This window comes from Pleurodeles waltl, chromosome 8 (genome assembly GCF_031143425.1).
Source record: "Pleurodeles waltl isolate 20211129_DDA chromosome 8, aPleWal1.hap1.20221129, whole genome shotgun sequence".
NCBI lineage: Eukaryota > Metazoa > Chordata > Amphibia > Caudata > Salamandridae > Pleurodeles > Pleurodeles waltl.
Genome location: NC_090447.1, coordinates 1,520,228,391 through 1,520,255,697, shown reverse-complemented (window position 1 = coordinate 1,520,255,697; position 27,307 = coordinate 1,520,228,391). Strand labels below are relative to the sequence as shown.

At 48.1% G+C, this 27,307-nt stretch overlaps 1 protein-coding gene across 1 annotated transcript in view; it reads left to right on the top strand.

Moving 5' to 3' along the window:
- LOC138249620 (zinc finger protein Xfin-like) overlaps positions 1–27,307 on the top strand; it is a 318,126-nt gene that overhangs the window by 94,419 nt on the left and 196,400 nt on the right. Inside the window, exons 9-11 of the mRNA XM_069203568.1 lie at positions 16,727–17,044; positions 20,928–21,075; positions 21,198–22,501. Of these exons, the coding sequence (XP_069059669.1) occupies positions 16,727–17,044; positions 20,928–21,075; positions 21,198–22,501 (1,770 nt within the window). The remainder of the gene's footprint in view (positions 1–16,726; positions 17,045–20,927; positions 21,076–21,197; positions 22,502–27,307) is intronic.

The following is a 27,307-nucleotide window of genomic DNA, read 5'->3' as shown; positions in this document are numbered from 1 at the left end:
CTGGTGTCTAACAGCAAACCTTCTGGTGACATCTAAATCCTTTGACTGGCGGCCATCAACCACAACGCTGGTGGTCAGTGTATGTTGAAATGCCCATTCTATTTATTACAATCTTTCTGACGTGTTTTTCTTGCCCATGTCTGCAATGAGGGGCGTACCAGAGCTAGACAGGCAAATGATCAATGCTCCTCTGCAGGATAGGGGTCATTACCTTTCATTTTTGTTGAAATAAACCTTCAGATGGGGTCTGGTGCTGTGAAAGAAAACAATGCTAGCACAGCTATGATCTTTAATTATGGCAGGTGGCTTGACGGGGCCTCCGCCACGCTGGTGGGATGTCCACCAAACACTAACTACCCACTATAGAGTGGAGGTATATTGATGTGTCCTCAGGGAGTGTGTTTCTGGAGAAACGTGCCTCAGAAGCATTTTTGTGCTTATCTAACCCAGACATTCCCTTCTTGAAAAGGCAGGAGGCCTGCAGTGTACATCTTTGTCATTAAGTTTTACGCTACACTAAGGTGGTTATGTTTCGTGCTTGTTTGTTTTACAGCTTCTTGGCACACTGGATGTTTTAACATTCTGAAATCTCAACTGGCTAAAATGATCGAAAATTCAGCAATCCTTTGTTTAATTCATTATGATTAGAGCAAGGCAAGCAAAAACTAAATTCACACAGGTGAGATTATAAAAGTGAGTGAATAATGTTCAGAGGAAATTCAATGTCACTGACCCTATTCTGTTGAGTCAATTCCCCTGTTAATTAGCTTCTGTTTATTGAGGAAAGACTACAGGTGTGCCTTAAATACTGCAATGATCAGCCTTATGTATGTGATAGTTACCCCTGCTCTACATTATAAGGGTATTGCAAGTCATTGAGGAGTTCCGTTGCCCTATAGAGGAATGAGGCTGAAGGCGCAGAACTCCTTTATAAGGTCCTGGAGCTCTGAGATGACTTCCAATTTCTTTTTACTACAAGACAAGGGGTACTTCATTCCACATAATGCACGGTCACACCATCACCCTTTCCAAAAACCCTTGAACTCTTTGGTATCTTGCTCTTTAATGCTCTTTTGTATGGTTACAGACATGATGAATAAAATCAGAATTTGTAGCACGAAATTAAATAGGCCAAAAAGCAGTGAGTAAAATGCTGCAAAAAGGTCTATAGCATGCCAAAAATAAACTGGTTGCTATAAATATCTACTTCCTGCTCATTTAAGAAAAAAGATCAGAAGATTAAAAAGCCAGTTCTTGTTTTTTTGTTTGAACAGCACCTGCAATTATGCTCTGTAACCTGCATATTACCTCGATTGCTGGCAGCAGGTATTCTGACGCCACAGCTCAAATGTGATAATTTATTGCAGCTGCGTGGCTACATCATTTCTTTTTTTTACAGGAGACTAAATATGTCACAACCCGGCTGTAATAAGGAAATTAGAAATAGGCTTTATACAATTATTCTGTGTTTCCATGTACTGTAATGGTATCATCACTGCATAGTGGCTTTTATTTTCACGTAACAAAGCTAGATACTGGGGTCGCTGATAGGCTCTGCACTCAGCCAATAGCCACTTGCTGTGGTTCTGGAGGCACAGAGACAATGTATATCACAAAAAAAACTTTGAACTTCAATAAAAACATGTGTATATGTGTGTGTCTCTGAGATGGCACCAGTGATGTCACTGGGAATGTCATTGATAATGCAACATGTGATGTCAAGTATGTCTTAATGAGCTTTGAAGGTCAGGGAAAAGATTTGCTCCAAAATGTTTGTTTAAAATGGTGGGAGGATACGGAGACAGCCCGCAGGAAAAAAACAAGGAAGTGTCTTGCGTATGGAATAAAATGCATGGTTTGCATACATGCTGATTCACAAAAGAAATCAATGTATATGCAAAAGCCTTGTTGTCTTGTTTCTTTCCTCTCTCTTTCTATGCATTTATGGTTGTATGTATTTAAAAAAAACTTAGTGTAGTTTAATAAGCAAAATTATATTAAATTGTGGACAAAATTGGAGCTCTGATAAAGAATAGATATTGAGTTGCCAGTTATTTAACATGCATTAATGTATGTGTTGTGATTTGAGATGCTGTATTCTTTTCTTATTTTCATTGTATTATTGTGTTCTATATTATGTTCAGAAAATATATTTACTAAATAGTGTACTATTTTAGGCATTTTAGTTATAAACACTCACAAACGCGCTTAGTGGAAAATGTGAGCATGAAGGTGGTAAGCTCGTGCACAGGTGCATCTCTGATACACAAAGAGAAGCACCGAGTTGTGAACCTGATGCACAACTCTTTCCCTTATAGCACCTCTGACTTGGTGTTGGCGAATGTGCAAAGCCAGCACTGTAGTTAGCTGTACCCAACTGGCAGGAGCACTGCAGGACTCAGATGTGTACCCACACATTAGAGGACAGGATGTGATTGACTGCATTGATATGAACAGGTACTAGCATGCATGTTCCTCTCTGGGCTTAGTGATGCATCAGTGATGCCTGGTGACTTTGGGAGACGCCGACCCTGGAACCCTGTGGCCAATGGAAGCCAATATATGATAGACTATTGACTGCAATAAAAATACAGTAAGCAGTATCACAGTTCATTAAGACTAGCTCAAGCATTTCTCTAGCATGTTATGGAATTCAAGCTGAACACTGACTGGATGTTCAGGTAATATCCTGCAGATTTTCAGCCATAGATTCACCCCAAAAACATCAGTTAATCAACATAAAAAAGTGTATGTCAATACAATACATTTATTTTTCTAAGTTTAATCAGCTTTATTATGCAATATATAAAACAAATCCAACAAACTTCCATCAACATAGGAAATAGTAACAGTACAAAGCTAATAAGCAATATAGGGAGAAAAGCTGTTTACAATTTTGTAATTATAGGGAGAAGGAAGGACATAAAAGAGGGAAGGGGAATGCAATACAAAATTTGAAAATCAGGTATGGATGATATAATAATATATAATCATAATGAAGAAAACTAGAACCATGTTATTGAGAAAAGAACAGCGATAAATAAACATATTATGGTGGTTTAAAATCCTCAGACCTAATTGATTGATCACATTGTTTAACGTTATTAGTGAGAAAGTTCATTAATGTGGACCAATACAAATCCCTATTCACCAGAGGTCTACAAACAGAAGCAAAAATAGTATCTAAACAATGATAATGGCAAACTGCAAAGAATAAGCTATAGGAGGATTTCCAGTTAATTGTAACTTGTTCAAAAGCTAAGGCCATCATAAGATCAAATACTCCTTTGTCATGGGCATGTAATGGGACATTTTATTCTAAACTTTTTGCCAAAAAGGGCAGTAGGGGGGCATAAAAAAGGATATGAAGCAAATCACCTTTCGAGTAATGATATGACCAACAGGCAGGACTAGCTGTGATACCAAATTTAGGGATGTTGGTGTCTGATATAGCCTATGATAAAGAAAAAACATTGATTGAGTTGTAGAGGCCGATCATGAAATTTGAAAGATTCTGGACCATATTTTGTTCCAGAAAAGAATGGTCCAATCACAACCCAAACAGCTTCCCAAGAAAGTTCTACTTTGGCTTTAGTTGATCAAAAATATTTGTATATAAAGATGCTTTAGGGTTAAGAGATAACAAATGTAAAAGTGAATCTGGGGGAGAAGGGGAAAGAGCTGTTGTGTCTAATGGAAGCGAACAGAAACGGTCTAAAACTGTCTTCATAAGGATTCAAAATTTGTGTAAAAATCACTTGGAATTGAAGAAAGGAACGAGGATTGAGGTCATCAAAAAGATCTTGAACTCAGATAATTCCCCTAGTTCACCAAGATTTCCAATATAAGGGTCTATTATTAATAGTTATGAGTTTATTATACCAAAGTGGAGATTGCAAAAAAGTGCCTCAAGATGAACATTTTCTTTGATAGTAAGGACTCAATAAACAGCAGGTATGTTTAAAAAGTGGTGAGGAAATTATGTTATTTTTTTTAAGAAAACGTTAAAATTTCTTTACTAGGGGGGCGTGGCCGGGCCACGAAGAAAGATGGCCACCTAGTACGAGAGCTCCGCGTCGCGGCGAACACGGGGGCGGCGGGGGCGCTGAGATGGCAAGAAAACATACTATGCACGGCGACACCTGCTCCGACAACCGTTGTGCCCCGGACCGAAGCCTGGAGACACCGTGAGGGCGAGCTGGGAGGCCAAGAACTCGCGACCTGCCCAAGGGCCTGGCTGGAGAGGCAGAGTCGCGTAAAAGGAGAGCCGCGTATGGCGCGGCCGTGGAACAAACTGACGATCCGCGGGACCGTGAGGAGTAGTCTACACGGGATACTTAGATCTCCCGGGGAGATTTGCCGAGGCGTCAAAGACCCGTATTCTACACGACGGCCCTGTAGAAGAGCTAGGACGACCCAAAAAGTTCAAACCAACGGAGACGGAGGTACGATCTCCCCCCCACCTCTTCCGCCACCCTTCCCCCCGTTCTCCATAAACCGAAAACCACCGGAAGATCGGAACACCCCCCTCACCCCCCATGGAGATATCAAGCGCAATTACTTCTCCTCCCCCCCCCATAAACTATAAATAACATCGAAGGAATGAGAGAGGACAGAGGAGACACTAGAGGGGAAGAGGGGAATAAACGGGGACAAGGAGGATGAGGTGGAGAGACAAAAAGAGGGAGCACGGAGGGGACGAAAGGAAGGCATAAAGTGGAGGAAAAAAAGGGGCAGAGAGACAGACGAGGAGCAGAGAGGCGACGACAAGCACACACACCGCATTCAACCCTCTCCCCACAGGAACACAGCCACGTGCAACTCCGACCAGCCCAGACGACAGGCGAAGGGCTCCGAGGAGGCCACACTCCCCCATCGTTCTCTGCACGTAACAACAACCACAAAAGAGCCAGGTATAGGGAAAAGAGACTAAACCCACATAAATACCCTGGGCTATGACAACCCCCCACACCAGTTCTATCATAGCGGAACCGACAAGGATATAACCTCCTCTCCCAAACGAAAACAAAGTCAGGTCGCTGCACTCTGACATAGCAACCAAAGGGGGAAAAGGCAAAGGAAGAAAACGATGAACCACGAATAAGAGAAAACGTTCATAGGAGGGCAAGGAGACGGGGAAAAAAAGGAAGGATAGAATAGAAGTAAGAACCAACGGTCACAGAAAGCCCATGCCCCAACTGGACTTAGAGGAGGGAGAATAGTACACTAAGCAGAGGACACGGGCGGACTGTTGAGGCAATGCCCGGTAACAAACTGAATCAAAAATCCGCCAGCAAGCCCGCACGACAGTTATTATTCTCGGAAGCACTCCAACATAAACGCTTAGCCTCTACCACAACCAATACCAAACATCATCACCTCCAACTGAATCCACCACAATGGCAGAAAAGAGCCATCCCACAACAATGGACAGGATATTACAGGAAATCACCACTGTCAGTCGCCGCATAGAGGGGATGGACGCCTCTATAACCTCACTAACGCTAGAGACCAAATCCATGTGAGCTGAAATTGCAGGCTTTCAATCCAGAGTAACTGGACTGTAACAACGCATGGGATTGGTAGAGGCACAGACCACCATGTCCCGGGACCAAGACCTCCTCTATCTGAGGAGTAAGCTAACGGACATGGAGGATAGGAGCCGGAGAGATAATATATATATGCCTACATGGGATACCGGAAAATGAAGAAGGCGTGGACGTGCAATCCTTCCTGTGATCTGCCCTTTCAAAACTGACCTCATTGGATTTCGACCCACCGATAGAATTCCAACGGGCGCATCGAGTAGGACCAAAGCGCTCCTGCAACCCCTCAAGACCCCGACCAATTATCGCATGCTTACTACGGCACAACCAGACTCGTCAAATACTTCAAGCGGCACACAAACATGGACCCTTCCAAATGGATCAGCATGACATCCGCATAACCGCCGACTACTCTAAGGAAACTAATGACCGCAGAAAGGCCTTCTAGCTCTACGACCCCGACTGCGTCAACTGGAGATAAAATACGGCCTCTTCGATCCCACAAGAATGTGGGTCACTAAAAACGGAGTGTCTAAGGATTTCTACAACCCCGAAAAACTGCAACTATTTCTAGACTCCTTCCAACCCCAATCAATGGACTCTACCAGCACAAACGGTTCACATGACAACGGAGGAGACAATGAAGGAAACCTACCCCCAGGACAGGAAAAGACGGACATGGCCCTATGTGACACTGGAGTCAGACAAAGAAGCAGAGACATAGAGAGAATGGTCAGATCTCATGATGACAGGGGCCAAGTATTGCACGCAGTGGTAACCCACACCCAGCTATCGGAAAGGGACAAATCTCGTTCCCCATTGAAACCAACGACTATGCCCCCTTGAGAAGAAGACATGATCCCACACACAAAAAAGACATTTGCCTAAACCAAGACAATCGCAGAAGCTCTTGAACCTGGGGACGGATTAGTACCTAATCAGTTCATATATATGCGTGCCTTTTTTATAATTGTTTATAATTGCATTATGATCGTTAATAAAGTCGTCTACACTTGCCATTCCAAAAGCACATGTACACTGTAACCCGGTATAAGGTCATACAATGGGTAAAAACTGTTACTCGCCCTGGGTGTATGACAGAACACACATACCTACGTAAGGACTAGACTTCCCCTCCCTCTTCCGGACTCCATAAGAGCCTAGACCAGGACCTACGGGACCGCGATTAGGATACAAAAGGATATTCTAATTTATCCCTCGAGACACATCTAACATAATGTGACCCATTGAATATCAATAGACCTGTTAGCACCACACACCAAACCCACACAAGAAGACACAATATAGTATAGCACAATCACACGGGACCCTACACATCAAGGTATTGCAACACATATAAGGTACATACCCCCTTCCGGGATGTACTCAAGCGCCCACAGATCATTCATCACGGACGCCTGTGAACTCCCTCTAGGAAGGACGACTATAAGGGCAATATGCACCACACTACTAAACGGTCGGCACCCGTTTATTATGCACCCCATAACAGTATTATGAAGTAATAATACGTGACGGGACATCAGCAAGGAGGCAGGCCACACAATGCTCTCGCACACCATGGAACTATGCTGCATTCACTGCTCACCGCACAATACATAGTCCGATACCCAGATCCACAGCTCATAACATAATAAGGTAATAATAGTCATAAGGATGTATAATGTTAATATGAACTAATAGGTTATAAAAATGTTGAAGTAGATAAAAATGTGATGTTGGGGCGAGGGAGAGGGACCCGGGGTATACTGTGCACCTAAAACTCTCTGCACCTCTATCCACAAAGGTACTAACGTTACATAACTCTGTCCGCCCCTTTGCTGCTTCCACTCCCTTCCCGCCCCAATCCTCCAATAATTGAATACCCTCTCCTTTCTGTAAACCCTGTCCTTGCACGACAATACCACCACAGGATCCCCCCCTCATTACATCATCCCTGTACACCCTCACCTTCCCCTATTTCCAGAAACACCAGAAATCATGTAACATGCACCAAGCCCCACCCTGTACAAACTTTTCCCGTCCATCCCTCCCTCCTCCCCCACAGCCGGCTGCCACCTCTCACAAACAGTTAACCTTACTTGCGGCAATACCACCTAGCCACAAGATAACTTACTACCCTCCCACTCTTCCTACCCCCAAAAACCACATATCCTAGTCATATAAACGATTAAACACAACATGACAACCATCACAACCCATCGGCAATAAGTGTTAGACTTGCCCCCTGACCCTCGAAACACAGCCAAGATCCCTACGCATCTCATTGTGGATAACCGACTGTCAACTGCCCTCCCCCTCCCGGCCCCCCCTCTGCCCCCCTCGATAGGGACCATCCCGACGACGCGTGAGCCCCGAGAGGTACCGGACCCGCAGTCTACAGAACTAGCTAAGGAGGCAGGCCCTCCAGCCTTCTCTCCCTTCCTTTTTTCTTTTTTCTTCTCTCTACCCTTTCTTTTATCTCCCTCTTCTCCTACATATTTCGCCTCTCCCCCCCTCCAACCTCTACCTTCTCTCTCATTTTCTCTTCCATAGAGTGCATTTCTGACCCCCGCCAGCTGCAACCCCTCCTCCCATAACCCATCGTATCATAACAAACACAACTCTTATTTGAACAAAAGAGATAGTTGGGACTTCCCTTCCCCCCCGCTAGGGTTGGCACTGAAATAAACACGACCCGGTTCACCTGTTCAAAGATGTCGAGAAGAACTCTTCAAGGGACACGGCCACTGCGTATCCTCTCATGGAATGTACATGGCATGACGAGCTATGTTAAACGGAAAAAAATATTGTCCTACCTTCAATCCAAAAAAACAGACATTGCCTTAATACAGGAGACCCACCTTGATACTTTAGAATCCGACAAGCTTAAACGGGACTGGATAGGGAGGGTTGTTCATAGCTGCTGCCAAGCGAACCAAGAACCTGGGAGGAGCTCACCTCGCAAGTGTGGGGTGGCGATATTAATGTGAAAATCTCTCCCGATTACAATCATTAAAACATGGAGCGATACAGAAGGAAGATACACATTCGTTAAACTAAAAATAGGGAACACTTTCTTATGCGTGGGCTCCGTCTGTGCACCAACCGGTTCAAAACGCACATTCTTCCTACAACTAAATCGCATCTTGACAGAAATCGGGACAGCCCGGTATATAATAGGGGGAGACTGGAACCTTGCCCAAGACGCAATACAGGCCCCATTAATATAGGCAACAACCACAACAGAGCTCTCCTGACAGACATAACGAAGGACGTCGGCCTAGTGGACTGTTGGAGAATACAACACCCGAAAGACAAGGAATACACTTTTCTATCGGCCGTCCACGGCACCCAATCACGCTTGGACTACTTTCTGGTGTCACACACTGTACCCGGAGTGCTGGATTCCAGTATTCTGGACAGTGGCCTTTCAGACCAATCCCCAGTACTAACTTTGATTCAGATAGGCCTGTCCCCCCCGGGCCGAAAACGGTGGTGCCTTGCTGTGCGCAGATATCGCTCCCCCCAAGGGAAGGAACAATTAAGAGCACACGTATCTACAAATATGACAGAGAACAAAGGTACTGTGACCTCCAAAAGGATCTTATGGGCAGCGCCAAAGGCGACACTGAGAGGCAATATGATGCGAGACGAAGCATTGGCCAACAAAGACAGAATTACCCGTCAAACCATCCTAGAGACCACAATCCAGAATCTCACTAAACAGTATACTACCTAACCATCCCCTAGACTACGCCGCTCCTTAGAACAAGCCAGAATAGCACACAATGAACTCTTCACGTCCCAGGCAGAATTTGCACTACAAAAACTGCGAGACCGTCATTACGAACAAGGAGAGAAAGCAGGACGCCTCCTAGCGGCCCAGCTCCGACAAAGAGAGGCAGCTTCCGCCATTTCGGCCATAACATCCCCACCTGGGGCAGTGCTAACTCGTCCACAAGATATCGTGAACTAATTTGCTAAGTACTACCGGCACCTTTACACGCCGGAAACGTCGTCTGATCAGACACAGATAGAGACATTTCTTAGGACGGCCAACCTACCCCGCTTGTCGGAAGCAGGCAGAACCCTCTTAGACGGTGATATCAGCAGAGAGGAGATAACACAAGTTCTAACAAACCCCCCCTATCATAAATCTCCAGGAGAGGACGGATTCCCGGCGGAATTCTATAAATGGGCCGGGGAAGAGGCAATCAATGCAGTCCATGGAGCACTAACCGAAGAATGCCAGGAAGGCTCCCTAGGAGCCTTATCCAACAGGGCCACAATTGTCATTCTACCTAAGCCAGGGAAAGATCCCCTCCTCTGAGGCAGCTATCGCCCCATCTCCCTCTTGAATGGAGACGTCAAACTCCTAGCCAGCATTCTAGCAGCACGCCTGCTTAAAGTGATACCATCTTTGATCCATAACACCCAAGTGGGGTTTGTGCCCGGCCGCTCCTCCAGAAACCACATGCGCACTCTCTATCATACACTACTGGAAGCTCTAAATATGCCCCACGAAGCCCTTACATTATCCTTAGACGCAGAGAAAGCATTCGACCGCATCGAATGGCCCTATTTATTCACCACCATGAAACACTTTGGCCTAGGGGAACAATTCATCTCTAAAGTACGCTTATTATATGACCATCCTTCAGCACAGGTTAATTGTGGGGGTTTCTTATCAGACCCCTTCCCCATTGGAAGAGGCACTCATCAGGGCTGTCCCCTGTCGCCACTCCTATTCCTATTGGCCATGGAACCCTTGGCAGCTACTATACAGAACTCCCAACAGATAAAAGGTATCCAAATAACCTGGGGCTTATCTAAAATTTATCTCTATGCAGACGATATCCTATTAACCCTGACTGACCTAGAAACATCCTTACCCACACTGCTTTCCACCATAGAGGAATTCACGCCTCTATCTGGATACCGGGTAAACTGGGACAAAAGTGAAGCACTGCCTCTATCCCGAATGACAACGAGAGCAGCAGTGCATGGTCTGCCATTCCAATGGACGCCGACTCGCCTCAAATACCTAGGAACGTATATCAACGAGGCCTGGAACATATAGTTAGAGATAACCTAGATCCCCTTATATCAAAAATGAAACAGGATTTTGCTAAATGGTCATTATTGGGTCTGTCTATGTGGGGAAGGACACAAGCAGTTAGAATGACTACATTACCACGCTTTACATACGTCTTGGGCATGCTCCCCCTACAGGTACCCCTCCCTATACTCCGTTCGATTGACCCATCTATGAGGGACTTTGTGTGGGGCTCCTTACACCCGAGACTGAAGCCGGCAACTATCCTAGCCCGACGTCCCTATGGAGGTTTAGGCCTACCCTCAGTAGAACAGTACTCACTAGCTTTACAACTTTCACAGTTAGCATACACTCTCCCAGATACGCCGGATCCACCACAATGGGTGGTCACAGAGAGACTCCTAAGAGGACAACACACGATGGGAGGGATATACACCGACCACCCTTCCCCACCTAATCCCATCCTCAAAGCCACCGACACAGCATGGCGCAGAGCCCATCGCCTTCTGGACATACATCCCTCTCTGCACGCCCAGGCCCCTATAGCGGGGAATAAAAACATAAAAATAGGAGGGAGCCCCCTCTCGTGGCCCCAATGGTCCGAGGCAGGAATCCATAACATATCTCATATAATAGGCGGAAATAATTTACGAACTTTCGCCTCTCTCCAGGAGGAGTTCGGCATCCATAGTAATCAAGAATGGAGATACCTGCAGCTTAAACATGGTATGCTCAGCTCGCTAGGGGCTCCCCCATGGACGTGTAAAACCTCACCCATTGTTACTTATTTTCCGAAATGGGTCCGACACAAAGGCGTTATGACGTGCCTTTACGCCGAACGAACAAATCATCTCTACTCGCAACCCCTCCTTGAACGTTTACGTTTAAAATGGCAGGATAGACTTGGGTTAACCTACACAGAAGAAGAATGGTCAGACATACTAGAAGCCCTTGACAGGGGAGTACGCGAAGCCCGACTGAAATTCTGCCTATTTAAAGTTCTACAAGATTGGTACTGGACCCCCGTTAAACTTTTTAGGGCAGGGCTGCTAACACATGCAAAGTCTTGGAGATGTATAGAACCCCATTGTGATCTACTCCACATCCTATGTCACTGTCTGGCGATACAGCCCGTATGGGATGCAGTACGCCATACCCTGCTGGATGTTATCCAGATCTTAAACCCGACTCCTCCATCACTTATTGTCCTACATGACATACGCCTGTTCCCCTCCCTAACACGTGCCCAAAAAAGGTTACTACACACTGCAATTGCCACGGCCAAAATATGTGTGCTCCGGCACTGGAGGGCTAGTACTGCCCCCACGCCAACAGAATTGATGACTGCCATATATCAAACAGCCACCCATGAACGAGTGATCTATAACTTACAGGACCAAACAGAACAATTTGAGGAAGTCTGGCATCCATTTTTGATAAAGTCATAAAGCAGCTGGCGGAGGGCCAATGACAAAAGGTTTGAGAGAAATAATGATCCCCCTTATAATCCATATTGCCTTACTTCCTTACACCTTCCTCCTCTATTCTTCCCCTCTCTTATATGACTGCTCACCCCACTCTCTCCCTTTTCTTCTTTCACTTTCCAGTTGTCCCACTTAGATAACCACATTAGACTCTGGATTGAACAGCAAACATCTTCTCCCGGTCCCCCCACATAACCTATTCCAGGACACCAAAATACGCAAGAAGAACGTATAACTTAAAAAAGACTCTGTAATAATGAATAAGCCGCTATGGACGGCCTCATCACCCCCTCTCTTATACAATCTCTTCTCAGCACCAACCCCCAATAGAGGCAGGAACCCTTACCCTCATGCTATCCTATATCACAAAAAAAGGGCCCAAACCCTAAAACTGACCGTCCCCGAGGGAGAAGCCACGACGGACGGAGAATTACGGCTGACATGGGGACAATAATCCCTCCTTCTCTATACATCCAATAGTCCTCACACCCAGCAATCCCTCTCCCTCCCCCAACCCCCACCCCCTTCCTCTTTTCTCTCTATCTTCCACCACTCTTAATTCATAAGACGGCCCTATTCATCGCTCCTCTGCTGTAAGACTATCATCCCGAATGTGCTTATAATGTCACACTTACTGGGTCAGAAATTGTTGTCAGAATGCATTCGTGTATATATCTATTACAGAAATATTTAATGCGAAAAAGGAAACATTTTGAAAATATTCACTATATATTTGTACTGTTTTATACCTTTAATAAAATAAATTTAAAAAAATTAATTAAAAAAAAATGTCTTTACTAGAGAAAGGTACAAGTAATGCTAGTTCAATGTCAAGCCACAATGGAGTAAAAAGAGAGGGAGCTGAAGAAACCCATTTGGTACCTTGTTTCAAACAAAAAGCTTTATGATAAGTCCAAAAATCTGGAAAGTTCACCCCTCCATTATACTTAGCCTTTTTTTATGGGGGTGTGCGTCTGAGTGTGTAGGGGGGGTGTGAGTGCGTGTATGTATGTGGGGGTGTAATGTGTGTAGGGGAAATGTAACGTGTATGTATGTTTGCATGTATGTGCGCTTGTATGTGTGAGTGGTGTGAGCATGCGTGCGTGAAGGGGGGTGTGAGGGGTATGTTTGGGGGTTTATGGGGGTCAGGGGTGGGGAGGGGGTCCTACTACCTTTGGGGGGTGGTAGGTGGGTAGTGGGTGTTGGGGGTGGACTCAGGGGAGGGGGAGACCCCAATCAGTGCCAGGGAACAAATTCCCTGGCACTGACAGTGCATACCGCCATGGATTTCATGGTGGTTGCAAACCTCATGAAATCCATGGCGGTATGCGGGGTCCTGATACCGCCAGCGGACTAGTGACGGCCGCCGGACTGGAGGCCGTGGTCTCCAGCCTGGCGGTCGTTACCGCCGTGGCCGATGGTGCGGGACATTGGCGGTATGGCATATGCCATACCGCCAATGTCATAATGGGGCGGTAATGACCGCCGGCCTGTTTGCGGTCTTACCACCCTTTTTGCACCGTAATGAGTCGTAATGAGTGCCAAAGTCTGTGTTTGATAAACTCCCCTTTGGCTTTTCCTTCTAGTTTGGACCTGATACCAGTTCTGGAACTGTTGCACTAAATGTTTTTCAAGCCATTGTCCAGTCTTTAGTGGACTCTATGCCTTCTAGCCACACAGACCTTTTGAGCCCTCCAGTTGGATGTCCCTAGTGGCTCCTACCCTAGTGCTGTCTGACCAGAGAAAATGTTAGCCCACTCCATCCCCAGTTGCCCCTCTATTGGCGCTGCCTGCAGCTCCAGTTGTGCTGGTCCTGGATCCAATTTAGACTCCAGCCCTCATCTGGACTCCTATTCGGCAATGGTTCACTATATGTTGATCTATGCCATTAATAACTTGCAACTTCACATTGAGGACTTGCCACTCGTACCTGTGCATCTGCAGCAGTATCTCCAGAATATGGAGGTCTTTTTTGTATTAGATTCAAATGCATTACTGGACATTCAGCTTATGCATGTTGAGGAAGGTGATAATAAGGAGGTAGATTATTTACTTACACCTCATTACAGAGATTCTGGCTTATTCCTTCACATACAAAAAGCTATCTTGGGTACCCCAACAGAATCCTCTGTGAATTCATCATTGTGTTGCTCAGAAGATCTGGGATAGCCACTTCCCACTGAAGAGGCTAACGTTGACATTTAACGATGCTCTAACTGACCATGATATTTTTACAAGTTTTCTTGTAAACAAAGTCCTGTAGTGCTCCTTCATACATACCTATATATCAACTTATCGACTTTAGTGGAATAGACAGGAAGGCTATGACTTGTGCATCTCCCACACCTTATCCAGAGCTATTGGATAAGCAATCAGACCCTGCTGCCGGCTGTTGGAAATACTGTGAGAAAGTGCCTTTTTTTTGTGGGGCAGGGGAGGGTTGCTAGTAAGCCCACAGCAAAATTGCTGCAGTTTAGTGCTGCTCCGCTGGCTGGGACACACAATCCTACTCTATCCTGGCCATTAGCATGCATCCGCTCCTGCAAAGTGACGACTGAACGTGGGGTGCCCCAGCCATATGCACCTCGACCCTGCCTTTATCTGGCACTGAAAGACAAATGCAGGAGCAGCTGCGCCTCAGCCTACCGACATGTTAAAAGGTGGATCATTCCGAAGGGACGGCCTGCGACTGACACGTACCTGCTATCCTGCCCAGCGCGGAGTAGTCTGTGTGCGGAGCAAGACAATGGAGACAGTGCACAAGCCTGTGAGGGAGACGGAGGCAGCATGCAGACACCCACACTACTCTGGAGCCATGGCGTTGAGGTGAGCCCCGACGGAACAGTGCACAGAGTCAGAGACCTTCTGGTGTATGCATGGGCATAGCACTAGCCTCAGACAGTGTCCTGGGCTGCTCGTGCCCATCGGGGGCTAGAGCATTTCCCCATGATTTGGGTTGTGACACTGCTGAGCAGCTGACCAGGCTGGATACATGCTTGGGCCCTGGGGACTTCATTGGCATGGTGCTGAAAGGGACGATTGGAGGACGCTGCACCTACATGTACTTCAAAAGAGGACCAGGACAAGACACACACTGAAGTATTAACACTCTGCCCCTGGTTTCTATGCGCTTGAAACACTTGCTCTGAATATCTGCAATGTGAGGTGAGCATTGATAGAACTCAAGAGCAACATGAAGCGCCCTGGCCTGTGTTGATGTGAAATGCTTGGGCACATTGCTGGCATGCTGAGATTTTGAATTTAATTTCTAAAGCTCTTGAATACCCTGGGGTGTCTTGGTGCTAAGAATCTGAAAACATACCAAAGAGAACTGATTGGAGGCTCAGCAAGTTAAAAAGATAAGGAAAACAACATAGATTTCAGCTGTTTATGAAAGCTGAGAAGATTTGATTGGTTTCTGAGAAATAGTGGCAGTTTATTCCACAGCTGACAGGTGGTGTAGACAAAACTGTGACCGTCCCAGGAAACCCTGTTTATCCTGGGGCAGAAACTGAGAAGGATGAGGCTGATCTTGGAGTGTGGCTTGGCCGACCAGCAAGATGGTCGCCACACCGTGAGGCTCTGCCCGGCAGGGGTCCTACTCCTCCTGTTTCTCCTTTGGAGCAGCCAACCAACTTCTGTGCCCAATTGGGAGTGGCACGGGAAGGCTCGGGGAGGCTGCGTGTCGGCCTTCCAGACGTCTCCGGGCGGGCCTGGTCAGGCACGAGGTGAGCGCGGGCCTTGGCTGGGGCAGCGGGCCTGGCCGCTACCGGAGTGGGCTGGTGAGTGAGGCGGGGGGCGGCCCCTTGCCTTTCACACCTCTCTTCGCTCCCGATATCGGGAGCCGGAACCTGGGTGCGCCATCACTGGCCTGTGTGTGCGGCGCCCTGCCTTCCCACCCCTGTGGGGCCCATTCGGCGGTCGGGTCGGGCCACGGGCGTCCGGCGGGGTGTGGGCCTATAATTGAACTGGGGGCCGGTCCCTCTGGCCTACCTCCCGGCGCCTGGTGAATTTGGGGAAATGGCTGCTGCCTAGGGGCTGTGGGGGTGTGTTTCCCCCCACCCTCCCCTCATTGTGAGATGGTGGCGCGCTGTGGCTTAGTGCCTTGGCTTTGACTGGGGCCCAGCTGCGGATGACTAGCGGGGCCTGTCTGGCGGCGGGACTCGAGCCGCGCAGCTCTGTGGTGCAGGAGGATTGCCGCTTTGGGCTGTTGCGGTTGGCATATACAGCTGCGATTGGCCTCATGGTGCTGGACGCGGGATTAACTTTGGGGCCCGACACCCCGTCTCCTTCTCCAGGCTTGGATGTGATGTGAATGGAGTGCGTGTCTGCATGGTGCTTTCATCCTTGGTGGCCTTCCCTTCCAGGTGACCTCTACTGGTGTGGTACGGTGCACTTGGTTGGACGCTAACCTGGCAGACGGCGTTGAGGAAGTGGAAGGTTGACCAGAAGCAGCCTAAACTCACTTTTGAAGGGGGTAAAAAGAAGGGTGGCGCGGCCAGCCATCCGGCGGATGATCTGCTGCCTGTGGAGGGGGCTTCAGCTTCCTCTGTGAATGCTATGTTCTTAGACCTCAAGCATAGCCTGGCTGGCATCAATGCTAACTTGACCATTTGAACGAGCAAATTAATTGTTTAAAGGAACGGATGGATGGTCATGATGCCCGTTTTGAGCATCTGGAATCTCGCACCTTGGATTTGGAGGATGGACGCCGCGGAGACGGAGAACAATTGCTGCGCATGGAACGAGTGCTGGAGGTGATCCGCAAGAAGAATGAGGACCCGGAGGCCCAGTCTCACCGTAGTAACATTCGCATTCTTGGCCTCCCTGAGTTAACAGATATGGGGCGTATGGAGGACTATGTCGAAACCATGCTGTCTGAGCTATTCCCTGGTGAGCTCTCCCAGGTGTTGGTGGTGGAGAGGGCCCACAGATCCCTGGGTCCACGACTGCCACCGGTAACGCCGGTGCACCCTAATATTGTATGCTTACTGAGCAATCGAGATAAGGACACCATACTTAGACTGGCCAGAGAGCGGAGACCTGTGATTTATAATAACACTGAGCTGAGCATCTTTCCTGACACCGCCGCCCTCAACCTCAAACAATGGCTCAACGACTGCGCCAACACCCTCGCTCCGCTCAAGAAAACCACCAACACCCGCTCCAACAAGAAAGCTCCCTGGTTCACCGCAGACCTTCAGGCCTCCAAACGAGAATGCCGGAAAGCCGAGAAGATCTGGCGCCAGGAACAATCAGAAAGCAACCACGCCGCCCTCAAATCAGCCATCCGCAAACATCACCAGCTCATCCGGACCACCAAAAGATCTTTCTACAAAGAACGAATTGACAAAAACGCACACAACAGCAAGGAGCTATTCAGCATCCTCAAGTAACTCACCAACCCCAAGTCCTACTCCTCCGACCCACCCCACTCGCAAGACCTCTGCGACTCCCTCGCCACCTTCTTTCACCGCAAGATCACAGACATCCATGGAAGCTTCGCACCGCCGTCCCCCACCACTGCCAAGGTCGACCCCAACACACCCTGCCACACCAACGTACTGAGCGCCTGGACCCCCACCAACGATGAGGAAACCACCAAGACCATGAGCACCATCCACTCCGGCTCACCCACTGACCCCTCCCCTCCACGTCTTCAATAAAGCCAGAAAAATCATCGCTCCCCAGCTCTGGACCATCATCAACAGCTCCTTCGAGACCGCCACCTTCCCGGAGAGCTGGAAACATGCCGAAGTCAACGCCTTGCTCAAAAAACCCAAAGCCGACCACGAAGACCTCAAAATCTACCATCCTATCTCCCTACTCCCATTCTCTGTGTAAAGATAGTCAACAACCAACTTTCCCGCTTCCTGGATGACAACGGCCTACTCAACGTCTCCCAGTCTGGATTCCACAAGAACCACAGCACCGAGACCACCCTTATCGCCTGCACCAACGACATCAGGAGCAGGCTCGACAAAGGCGAAACCGTTGCCCTCATCCTCCTTGACCTTTCCGCAGCCTTCGACACCGTCTGTCACCACACCCTTCGCACATGCCTCTTTGACGCCAGAATTTGCCACAGAGCCCTGGACTGGCTCACCTCCTTCCTCGCTGGAAGAACCCAAAGGGTCCGCCTCCCCCTTTCCTGTCTAAGGCCACCAAAACCATCTGCGCAGTTCCCCAGGGATCCTCACTCAGCCCCACCCTCTTCAATGTCTACATGGCTCCGCTTGCCAGCATCGTCCGATCCCACGGCCTCAACATCGTCTCCTACGCAGACGACACTCAGCTCATCCTCTCTCTCATGAAGGACCCCGCAACCTCCACACTGTACTCCACTCCATCGCCAACTGCATGAAAGCAAGCACCCTCAAGCTGAACTCAGAGAAGACCGAGATCATCATCTTCGGCCCCAACAGATCAGCATGGGACAACTCCTGGTGGCCTGCCACTATGGGGTCGGCCCCAACGCCCACCACCCACACACGCAACCTCGGCTTCATACTGGACTCCTCGCTCTCTATGACCCAGCAAGTCAACGCCATCTCGTCTTCTTGCTTTAACACCCTTCGAATGCTCCGCAAGACCTTCAGATGGATTCCCGTGGAAACCAGAAGAACAGTCACCCATGCCCTCGTCAGCACCAGACTGAACTATGGCAATGCCCTCTGCGCAGGAACAACGGCCAAGCTCCAGAATAAACTCCAGCGCATCCAGAACGCTTCAGCACAACTCATCCTCAACCTCCCTCGCCACAAACACATCTCTGCCCACCTCCGAGACCTCCACTGGCTACCCGTCAAGAAAAGGATTGTCTTCAAACTCCTAATCCACGCTCACAAAGCTCTCCACGACGCCGGACTGGCCTACCTTAACGAGCGTCTTAACTTACACATCCTGACACGCCAGCTCCGCTCCGCCAACCTCCCCCTCGCAACCGTCCCCCACATACACCGTACCACAACCGGCGGCAGATCCTTCTCCCACCTTGCAGCCAAAACCTGGAACTCCCTCCCTGCCAACCTATGTCTGACCCAGGGCCTCCAGACCTTCAGGAAGCGTCTCAAGACCTGGCTCTTCGAGCAGTAGCACACCCGCCCCCCACCACCTCCACCCCCCAGCGCCTTTAGACCCTTCCGGGTGAGTAGCACGCTTAACAAATTACTGATTGATTGATTGACTATACTCCTGGTGTGCAAGCTACCCGTAAGTCTTTCTTGCCGGTCAAGCGTACTTTGAGTCAGATTGATGCTAAGTACTCCCTCATTTATCCAGCTAAAATGTGAGTGCAACATAAGGGCAAGTTGCATTTCTATACTGCCCCGAAATGGGCTGCTAAGTTAGCAAAATCGGTCCCTAAAAAGGCGCTGTTGGAGAGTTCGAGGGACACTGGCGGAGAGAAAGATGCCCTAAGGGACAATGACTAAATGTCTTCTACTGTTTGGTGCCCTGGTGGCCTTGCTCACTGCCTTGTGACTGGCAAGTTTGTTATTGATACAAATGTTCATGCTGGCTGCTCTACTATATACTTTGCATTGTGAGTCCCCTCGCCCCTCCATCCCGTTCGGGATGGTGTTACGGATGATATAGTTGGGAGATTGTACACTGGACCACGTAACCTCCCGGTCCCTCCTTTTTTCCTTTCCTATCCTGGTGTTACGGATGGCCTGACTCACGCCCCACTGGATAAGTCCTTTCACATTGTTTATTATTATTTTTTGGGATGTGTATTTGGGGATGGGTGGGATTGTACCTCTGACCCATTTGGGAGGGTCAGTGTGGGTGGGGGTCAGGGATGTTCTGCTTCTGGTTTACTCCCTCTATATTTCTTCCTTTTCTCCTGCTCCTCTTTACGCATGCTGCCGAAGCCTTAACTGTGATGGTATGGGAGGATGTTTGCTCAGATAGGTTACTGGAATGGCACAGAAAAGCGTGACGTCTGTGCGTTGCCTCACTTGGAATGTTTGTGGGCTGAATGATGGGCACAAGATGAGACTGCTGTGTGCCTATATGCAGTGCCATGCGATTGACATTTGCATGCTGCAGGAGACCCACCTGGTGACGGCCACAAAAAATCAGATAAAGGCTGGCTGGATTGGAGAGTGTCCCGCTGCAGTGTATTCGTGTTATGCAAGAGGTGTGGCGATTTTGATTTGGAAAGGGCTACAGTGGTGCATTGAAAAGGTACTTGTGGATCCTAATGGTCCTTACCTTATGCTACGAGGCACACTGCTGGATAGACCTTGTAGACTGGTATTGATTTACGGCCCTAATACTGATGACCCTGATTTCTTCCGGGAAGTGTGGCGGTTTATTGGCTCATTGGGACCCGGGACCTTGCTGTGGGGGGGGGGCTTCAATGTAATATTGGACCCTGTGGTGGATCGTGAAAGTCTGGATCGGCCGCAGCATGTGGCGGCTGCTAAGGTTCTATTGCTTGTGAAGGCTGAGGGTGCTTTGGTGTATATATGGAGGGCAAAGCATGGAACTGACAGGGAGGGCACCTGTGTCAATTATGTTCATAGTAGTTGGTCCGGCACTGACAGATGGCTTGGTACCAGGGATGTTGAGCTCTGGACACGGTCGATTGAGCATATGGCAAGTACCCTGTCGGACCATTCGCCGGTCCTGCTGGAGCTGGCTGTACCCGGGGGCCCTGGGCGTGCCTTTATGCGGAGGCTACCTCACTGTGTTCTTAGAGACCAGGTATTTAGGGATGAGATCTGTGACGCCATTATGCATTACTTTGCTGAGAATCGGGGGTCAGTGGCCTTGGCTGGAACCGTGTGGGAGGCTTTTAAGGTGGTGATTTGCGGTATCTGCCTCTCTAAACAGCATGGAGTGTTGAAGGTGCTGAGGCGGGATCTGGCGGATCTGGAGGCCCAGCTTGTTGTTCTGGAAAAACGCTTAGTCGCGGACTGGTCGGGGGACCTTTTGGCCGCCCTGAGAAGTACGATGACACAGTATGAGGAGGTGGCACTGCGTGAGGTTTGCTTCCTAGGGAGGCATGCCACGCCACAGCGAGGAGATATGACGAGGGAGAGAAAGATGGCCGCACGCTAGCAAACAGGCTCCGTAAGCCAGGGGCAAGTAATTACATTGTAGAGCTGTTGGATTCAACCAATGAGCGTTACACCGGCACTGAGGAGATCAGGCATGTCCTTACTGACTTTTACGCAGACTTATATGCAGAACCTCCTGGGTTGGACTCGGTGGCGGCCAATGACTACTTTGTAGATATCAGCCTGTTGTGGTTTGAGAATTCCCATCGGTCATATCTAGATGCCCCCTTTTCGGTGGACGATGTGATCCAGGCTGTTCGCAGTCTGCCTGGTGATAAGGCACCTGGGCTGAATTGCCTAACGCCGTCCTTTTTTAAGGAATATGCTGATATCCTTGCACCACACCTCCTGGAGGTCTATGCGGAAGCTCTTGAGACCGGTGCTCTTCCTGCCTCACTGCGTGAGGCTCTTATTGTGACTATTTTAAAGCCCGGGAAGGACCCGTGCAGTTGCGATTTATATCGGCCCCTCTCATTTATCAATATAGACAATAAGTTTCTGGCGAAGCTGATTGCTGCTCGATTGCAGCCCTTGCTCCCGTCCCTGGTGCTGCCGGATCAATCTGGCTTTGTGCCGGGACACTCTACCATACACAATCTACCTATATACTTTGCAATATCTAGCGTGATCGACCCTTATAACCGTGCAGCTGCGGTGTTCCTGGATGCCACCAGGGCTTTTGACTCTCTTGCGTGGTCATACATGTTTGCTCTGCTGGCTCGAGTGGGACTGAGTTTCATGTTTATCCAACTGATTAGCTTGTTGTACTCGCAACCTTCTGCCTGGTTGAGAGTAAATGGGAGTATCTCTGACCCCTTTCTGATAGCTAGGGACACTCGCCAGGGCTGCCCACTGTCTCTGTTGCTTTTTGTAATAGCGATGGAGCCACTGGCGGCTCGCTTGAGACAGCACCACAATCATAGGGAACTGGCATTTCCACAGCGTCCAATATTAATTTCCATGTATGCGGATGGTATCGCCTTATATGTCCGCGATCCGCAGCGACATCTCAACGCCCTGTTCGATGAAATAGTGTGCTTTGGGCGATTCTCCGGGATTACCATCAACTGGTCCAAGTCGGTGGTGCTGCCTCTCTCTGAGGCTACGACGCATGAATATCCCATTGGCTGGGCTGATGGCCCGGTGCGGTATTTAGGTGTATGGCTAAGCAGAGACGTTACTACGCTTTGGTCAGCAACTTACGGCAAAGCTATTACGTGGTTGGAGGACAAGGTGGAGTTGTGGCGCTCGTTGCCTCTTTCACTGACGGGTCGCATTACGATAGCGAAGATGGTTATTTTGCCCAAATTTTTATATCTGTTTATCAATCTTCCTCTTGTCCTTACCGTGAGTTTTCTGCAGCAACTTAAGTCCGCGCTGGTGAAGCTGGCCTGGGCTGATGGACAGCCCAGAATTTTGTGGGAAAAATTGACACTTCCGTTTGAGATGGGAGGTTTGGCTGCCCCAGATTTAGAGCTCTATTATCAATCTGCGCAGGCACACTTTGCACATTTTTGGCTGCACCCCACACGATATCTGCCACATTTGGCACCTGAAAGTGACGCTGTGTGGCCTGATAGATTATCTCGGGTGCTTGGGAGCCCGATTAGACCCAGACCGTGAGGGGTCGACACTTTGACTTGCACGGCAAGGGCATGGATTGCGCTTTTGAGGCGTGCCAACGTGTGTGAGCCTTTTGCTCCTGCGATGCTGGTATTGGATGTCGCAGACATGCAGTTGTTGGGAGATGCCCGTGTGCATGAGTTTCTCTGTGAATCTAGTTTAACTACCTTAGGCTTATGGTTTTCTGATAGGCTGTTTATCTCCTCGGAGGTGGCGCTTAGTGATTGGCGCGATACTGCATTGCACCGACTATATGTACTTAGAATTTGCGATATGCTCCGCGCGTTCTTTCCCTGTTTCCCTGCGATGCCGCCGGTGTGCCGAGCGCTGGAACTCCTGCATCAAACGCAATCCCTGTGAAGGCTTATCACCAAGGTTTATGCTTGTATGCAGAGCGAGACACCTGAGACTGAGATTAAAGCTAAAGTACACTGGGGGGTGGACAGTGGCAAAGCCATTATGATGATGTGTGGCGAAGATGCTACGCGCATATGAGAGAGCTGTCCCCTAACTACAGACTGCGCCTTATTCATTTTAAGTTCTTACATCGTTTGTATTATACGCCCTGTAGATTGCGAAGTATGGGTCTATGTGCTGATGCGCGATGTGTGCCATGTGGGGCCCCTGATGTAGACTTTCTGCACCTCACGTGGAGCTGTGTTGCGCTGGGCGAATACTGGACAGAGGTGTTGTGGATGATTGAGGAGATGACTGATCTCGAACTGCTGCATAAACCTAAACTTGCCCTTCTGGGTTATGTGGAGGAGATCCCCGCCGCTTACAGGAGACTGGTAGGACTGCCGCTGCTGCTGGCTACGCGCAGGGTCGCGATGTGCTGGGGCGTAGCCGGGCTCCCAGTTGTCGTGAGTGGCTGCGGGATGCTTTGTTTTGTCAGGAACAACTTATGATATACTGGGAGCTTATGCCTGACGGCTCCTGACCGAGAGACATATGTGCCCCCGCGCTCATTTTTGGAGACCCGGGCATTTGGCGATATCTGACTGTTTGCGCTTCCCATTGATAATGCAAATAGTTATACTTTCCTTCCATGCTATCCCTCACAGCCTGCATGAATACTGGCGATCTGATGGCTGCATTCTTTTTCTGATATTTCCTCCTTCGCTACTATCTTTACCCCTCTTTTTTCTTTTCTTTCCTATTCTCTATCTTTCTGAGTTTAGCCCTTCTGTTGATGTAATGTCTTCTCATTCCTCAGTGTACATGTCGGGAGGTTTCAGAATATGGCAGCATTGTACCGTACTTAGTGGAGCCCTGACTCCTTCTATTGATATATTGTAAGATGGTTATTTGACTTTGTTGCTTATTACACTTTAATCAGTTCACAAGATGTAAGTGCTGACCTCTCAGATGTGGTACATTGATATGTTATTATAAATGCATAATAAAAAAATACAAAAAAAAGGATGAGGCTGATCTCAGAGTTCTATCTGGTTGGTACCACCTGATTTTACTAGTAAGACAGTTAGGTCTAGTACTATACTATGCCTTTTGGGCTAGGCAAAGTACTTAAAAATCTATCCTTTTCTTTACAGGAAAGCAGTGAAGTTTCGTTAGAACATTGGACATCGACTTACGTTTGGGAAGTTTGTTTAGGATGCCAACAGCTGCATTCTGCAGCATCAGGATTATTTTGAGTACTGCTTGTTGGATGCCCATATACAGGGCATTATAATAATCAATCTTTGATAAGATCGGAGAATGACTACTGATTTTTGGAGCTGAAAAGGAATTAAAGGCAACACCACCTTCGCAGTAGAAAGCAAGATGATGTCAATTTGTTAAATTGCTCTTTAAAGGATAGATCAGCATTGAAAATTACCCCAACGCTTCTTACTTTGGGCACAGGCCCTGGAGGGGTGCCCATGGCTAGTGGCCACCATGAGTGACCCCAAAAGGAGGGTTCCTTTCCAAAAATGAGAATCTCAGTTTTTTTCTCAATGTAATTTCAAACAATTGGCAGTCATCCAATTGACAGTGGCATTTGTTGACTCTGCAACTTCCTCTACCTTATCTGGGATTGAGACCATAATCTGGGTATCATCACCCATAAGAATGGATCAGCTTTACCAGCAGTGCTACATAAATGTTAAAAAACGTACGGCTGAGCGATGATTCCTGGGGAACCCCACAAGGGAGGGAGTAAGATTTTTGAACAGAATTCTCAAGAGTCACTGTCTGCTCTCTAGCTCTTAAAAAGGAGGAGATAAATTAATGCGCTAATCCAGTGATCCCGAAATCAGTCAGCCGTTCTAACAGCACAATCTTACTAACCGTGTCGCAAGTGGCAGAGAGATCCAAAAGAACCACCACCACTCTACCACCATTGTCTGCAATGGCTTTAATCTCTTCCGAGACAGCAATCAAAGCTGTCTCAGTGCTGAAACCAGATCTAAAGCCATATTGTGCATTCTTCAGAAGGTTATTCTCTTTCAGATATCCAGATAGACTAGCATTGAGGTGTTTTTCAAGTAACTTAGGTAGGAAAGGAAGCTGTGAGATTTGGGTATAGTTTTTCTCCTCATTAGGGTCAAGCGAAGTTTTTTTTAACAAAGGTGGCTGGAAAAATGCCTGCTGTGATGGTAACATTCAGCAGGGTAGTCAGGACGGGTGCGAGGCACCTGCACTATCATAGGCGGGCAGGGATTGGAAGGAGCTCCAGATTTTACTTGATCAGTAAGCTTAGTCGTTTGGTCAATGCTCAATAGTGGGAAGTCATGTAACACAGCTTTCCTGGAATCCAAATTCCAGAATATGCTGGGAGACCTCTTCAGAGGGAGAACCTCTCCAAATGCTGGTAGTGGAGCGTTCACATAGACTGCTGGCCTCCTGGTTCGCTGGTGTGCCCTATAATAGCCAAACTGCTGAATTACAGAGATAGGGACATGATGCTTCGCCTGGCTCAAGAAAAAGACATACGCTACTAAGGCGATGCGGTTTCGTTTTTCCCTGACTTCACATCGGTAGTGCATCTGGCTAGAAAGGAATATTTCGCTGTCAGGAAAACTCTATGCCTATGCCTTGCTCTATCCAGCCAAGCTCCGCATCGCCTTGAAGTGTTTGCTCTCATTGTATGATTGGGAGTGTTGGATTCGGGCGGCAGCACAACCAGGTTGTGGGGAACTTATCCAATTCCACACCTTGTGACGATTGTCGGCCTAACGCTTTTGGCCAGCTAGCTGTACCTCACCAGCACCTGAAAGTGGCATTGATTTGTGTCAGCTGTACGCATTACAGTACATTCTGACTTTTCAGGAGAAATCGCGGTGCAACAGATCTTATCCTTTTCTCTAAGTTACATTCATCTCACATATGCAAAGACAAACAATAGCAAAGATTGGTTCAATATGCTTTATTGAATCAAGTGAGTTCTAGATAAAATAGCATGTACTGCAATGATTAGGATGATAAAACATAATAATAATAATACAGTGACAAGAAAAGTGAAACATAGGTAAAGTCCCACCATAGTGTCAGAATGATAGGCCCTTCAGAATCCTAGGAAGACACCATCCCCCAGTGAAGAGGGCTGTTAGTCTACTCAGCGTCCCCTCTCATGTGGGAAGAGAAAAGACGTCAAATCTCAGCAGACAGCCGCAATGATGCAGCAGCATGCAGTGGCAATCTTCTGGCTGGAACTCTCCTCATGTGCCGCTTTTATCAACTCAGATCTTTGATCTTGGTTGGGGATCACACGATCAGCCACCCCTGGTATTGTTACTAAGGCAGTATTAAGGCTAGTTATGTTGTAGGAATATTTGGCAGGATATGCCTTTGGTAATAGCTTGCCTTCAGCCAAAGCTTTCATAGCAGCAAGTGTTTCGTCATCCAACCTCGTTCGTGAACGAGTTATTTCAGCAACAGAAGCCGTATGTAGGAAAGTAGCCTCTTTTTAGCATGGTTACCCCCACTTTTTGCTTGATGTCAGTGTATTTTGACTGTGCTCACTGGGATCCTACTAACCAGGACCCCAGTGATTGTGCTCTCTCCCCCTAAATTTGGTTGCTTGGGACTTCACACACCCCACATTTGGCATACTGGTGCCCCGTTATAAGTCCCTAGTGAAGGTACCCAGGGTATTGGGCCACTATGGGTTCCTCAAGGGCTGCAGAATGTATTATGACTCCCATGGGAGCCCATGTAAAATGTGTCTGCAGGCTTGCCATTGCAGCCTGCGTGAAAAGGTGCATGCACTCCTTCTCTTCAGGTTACTGCACCAGGACACTGTAAGTCACCCCTATGGTAGGCCCTCCTAGTCCAGAGGGCATGGTGCAGGTACCTATGTGTGAGGGCATCACTGCATGAGGAGAGGTGCTCCTACGAACCCCAGCTCCATTTTCCTGGACTTCATAAGTGTGGGGGATACCATTTTAAGTGTGAACTGGACTTATTTCCAGCTATATAATGGTAACTCTGAACCTGGTCATGTTTGGTATCCATGCATTCTGGGAGCTCCTTAGAGAACCCCCAACATTGCTCCTACCAGTTTGCAGGGTTTTTCCAGGCAGCCTG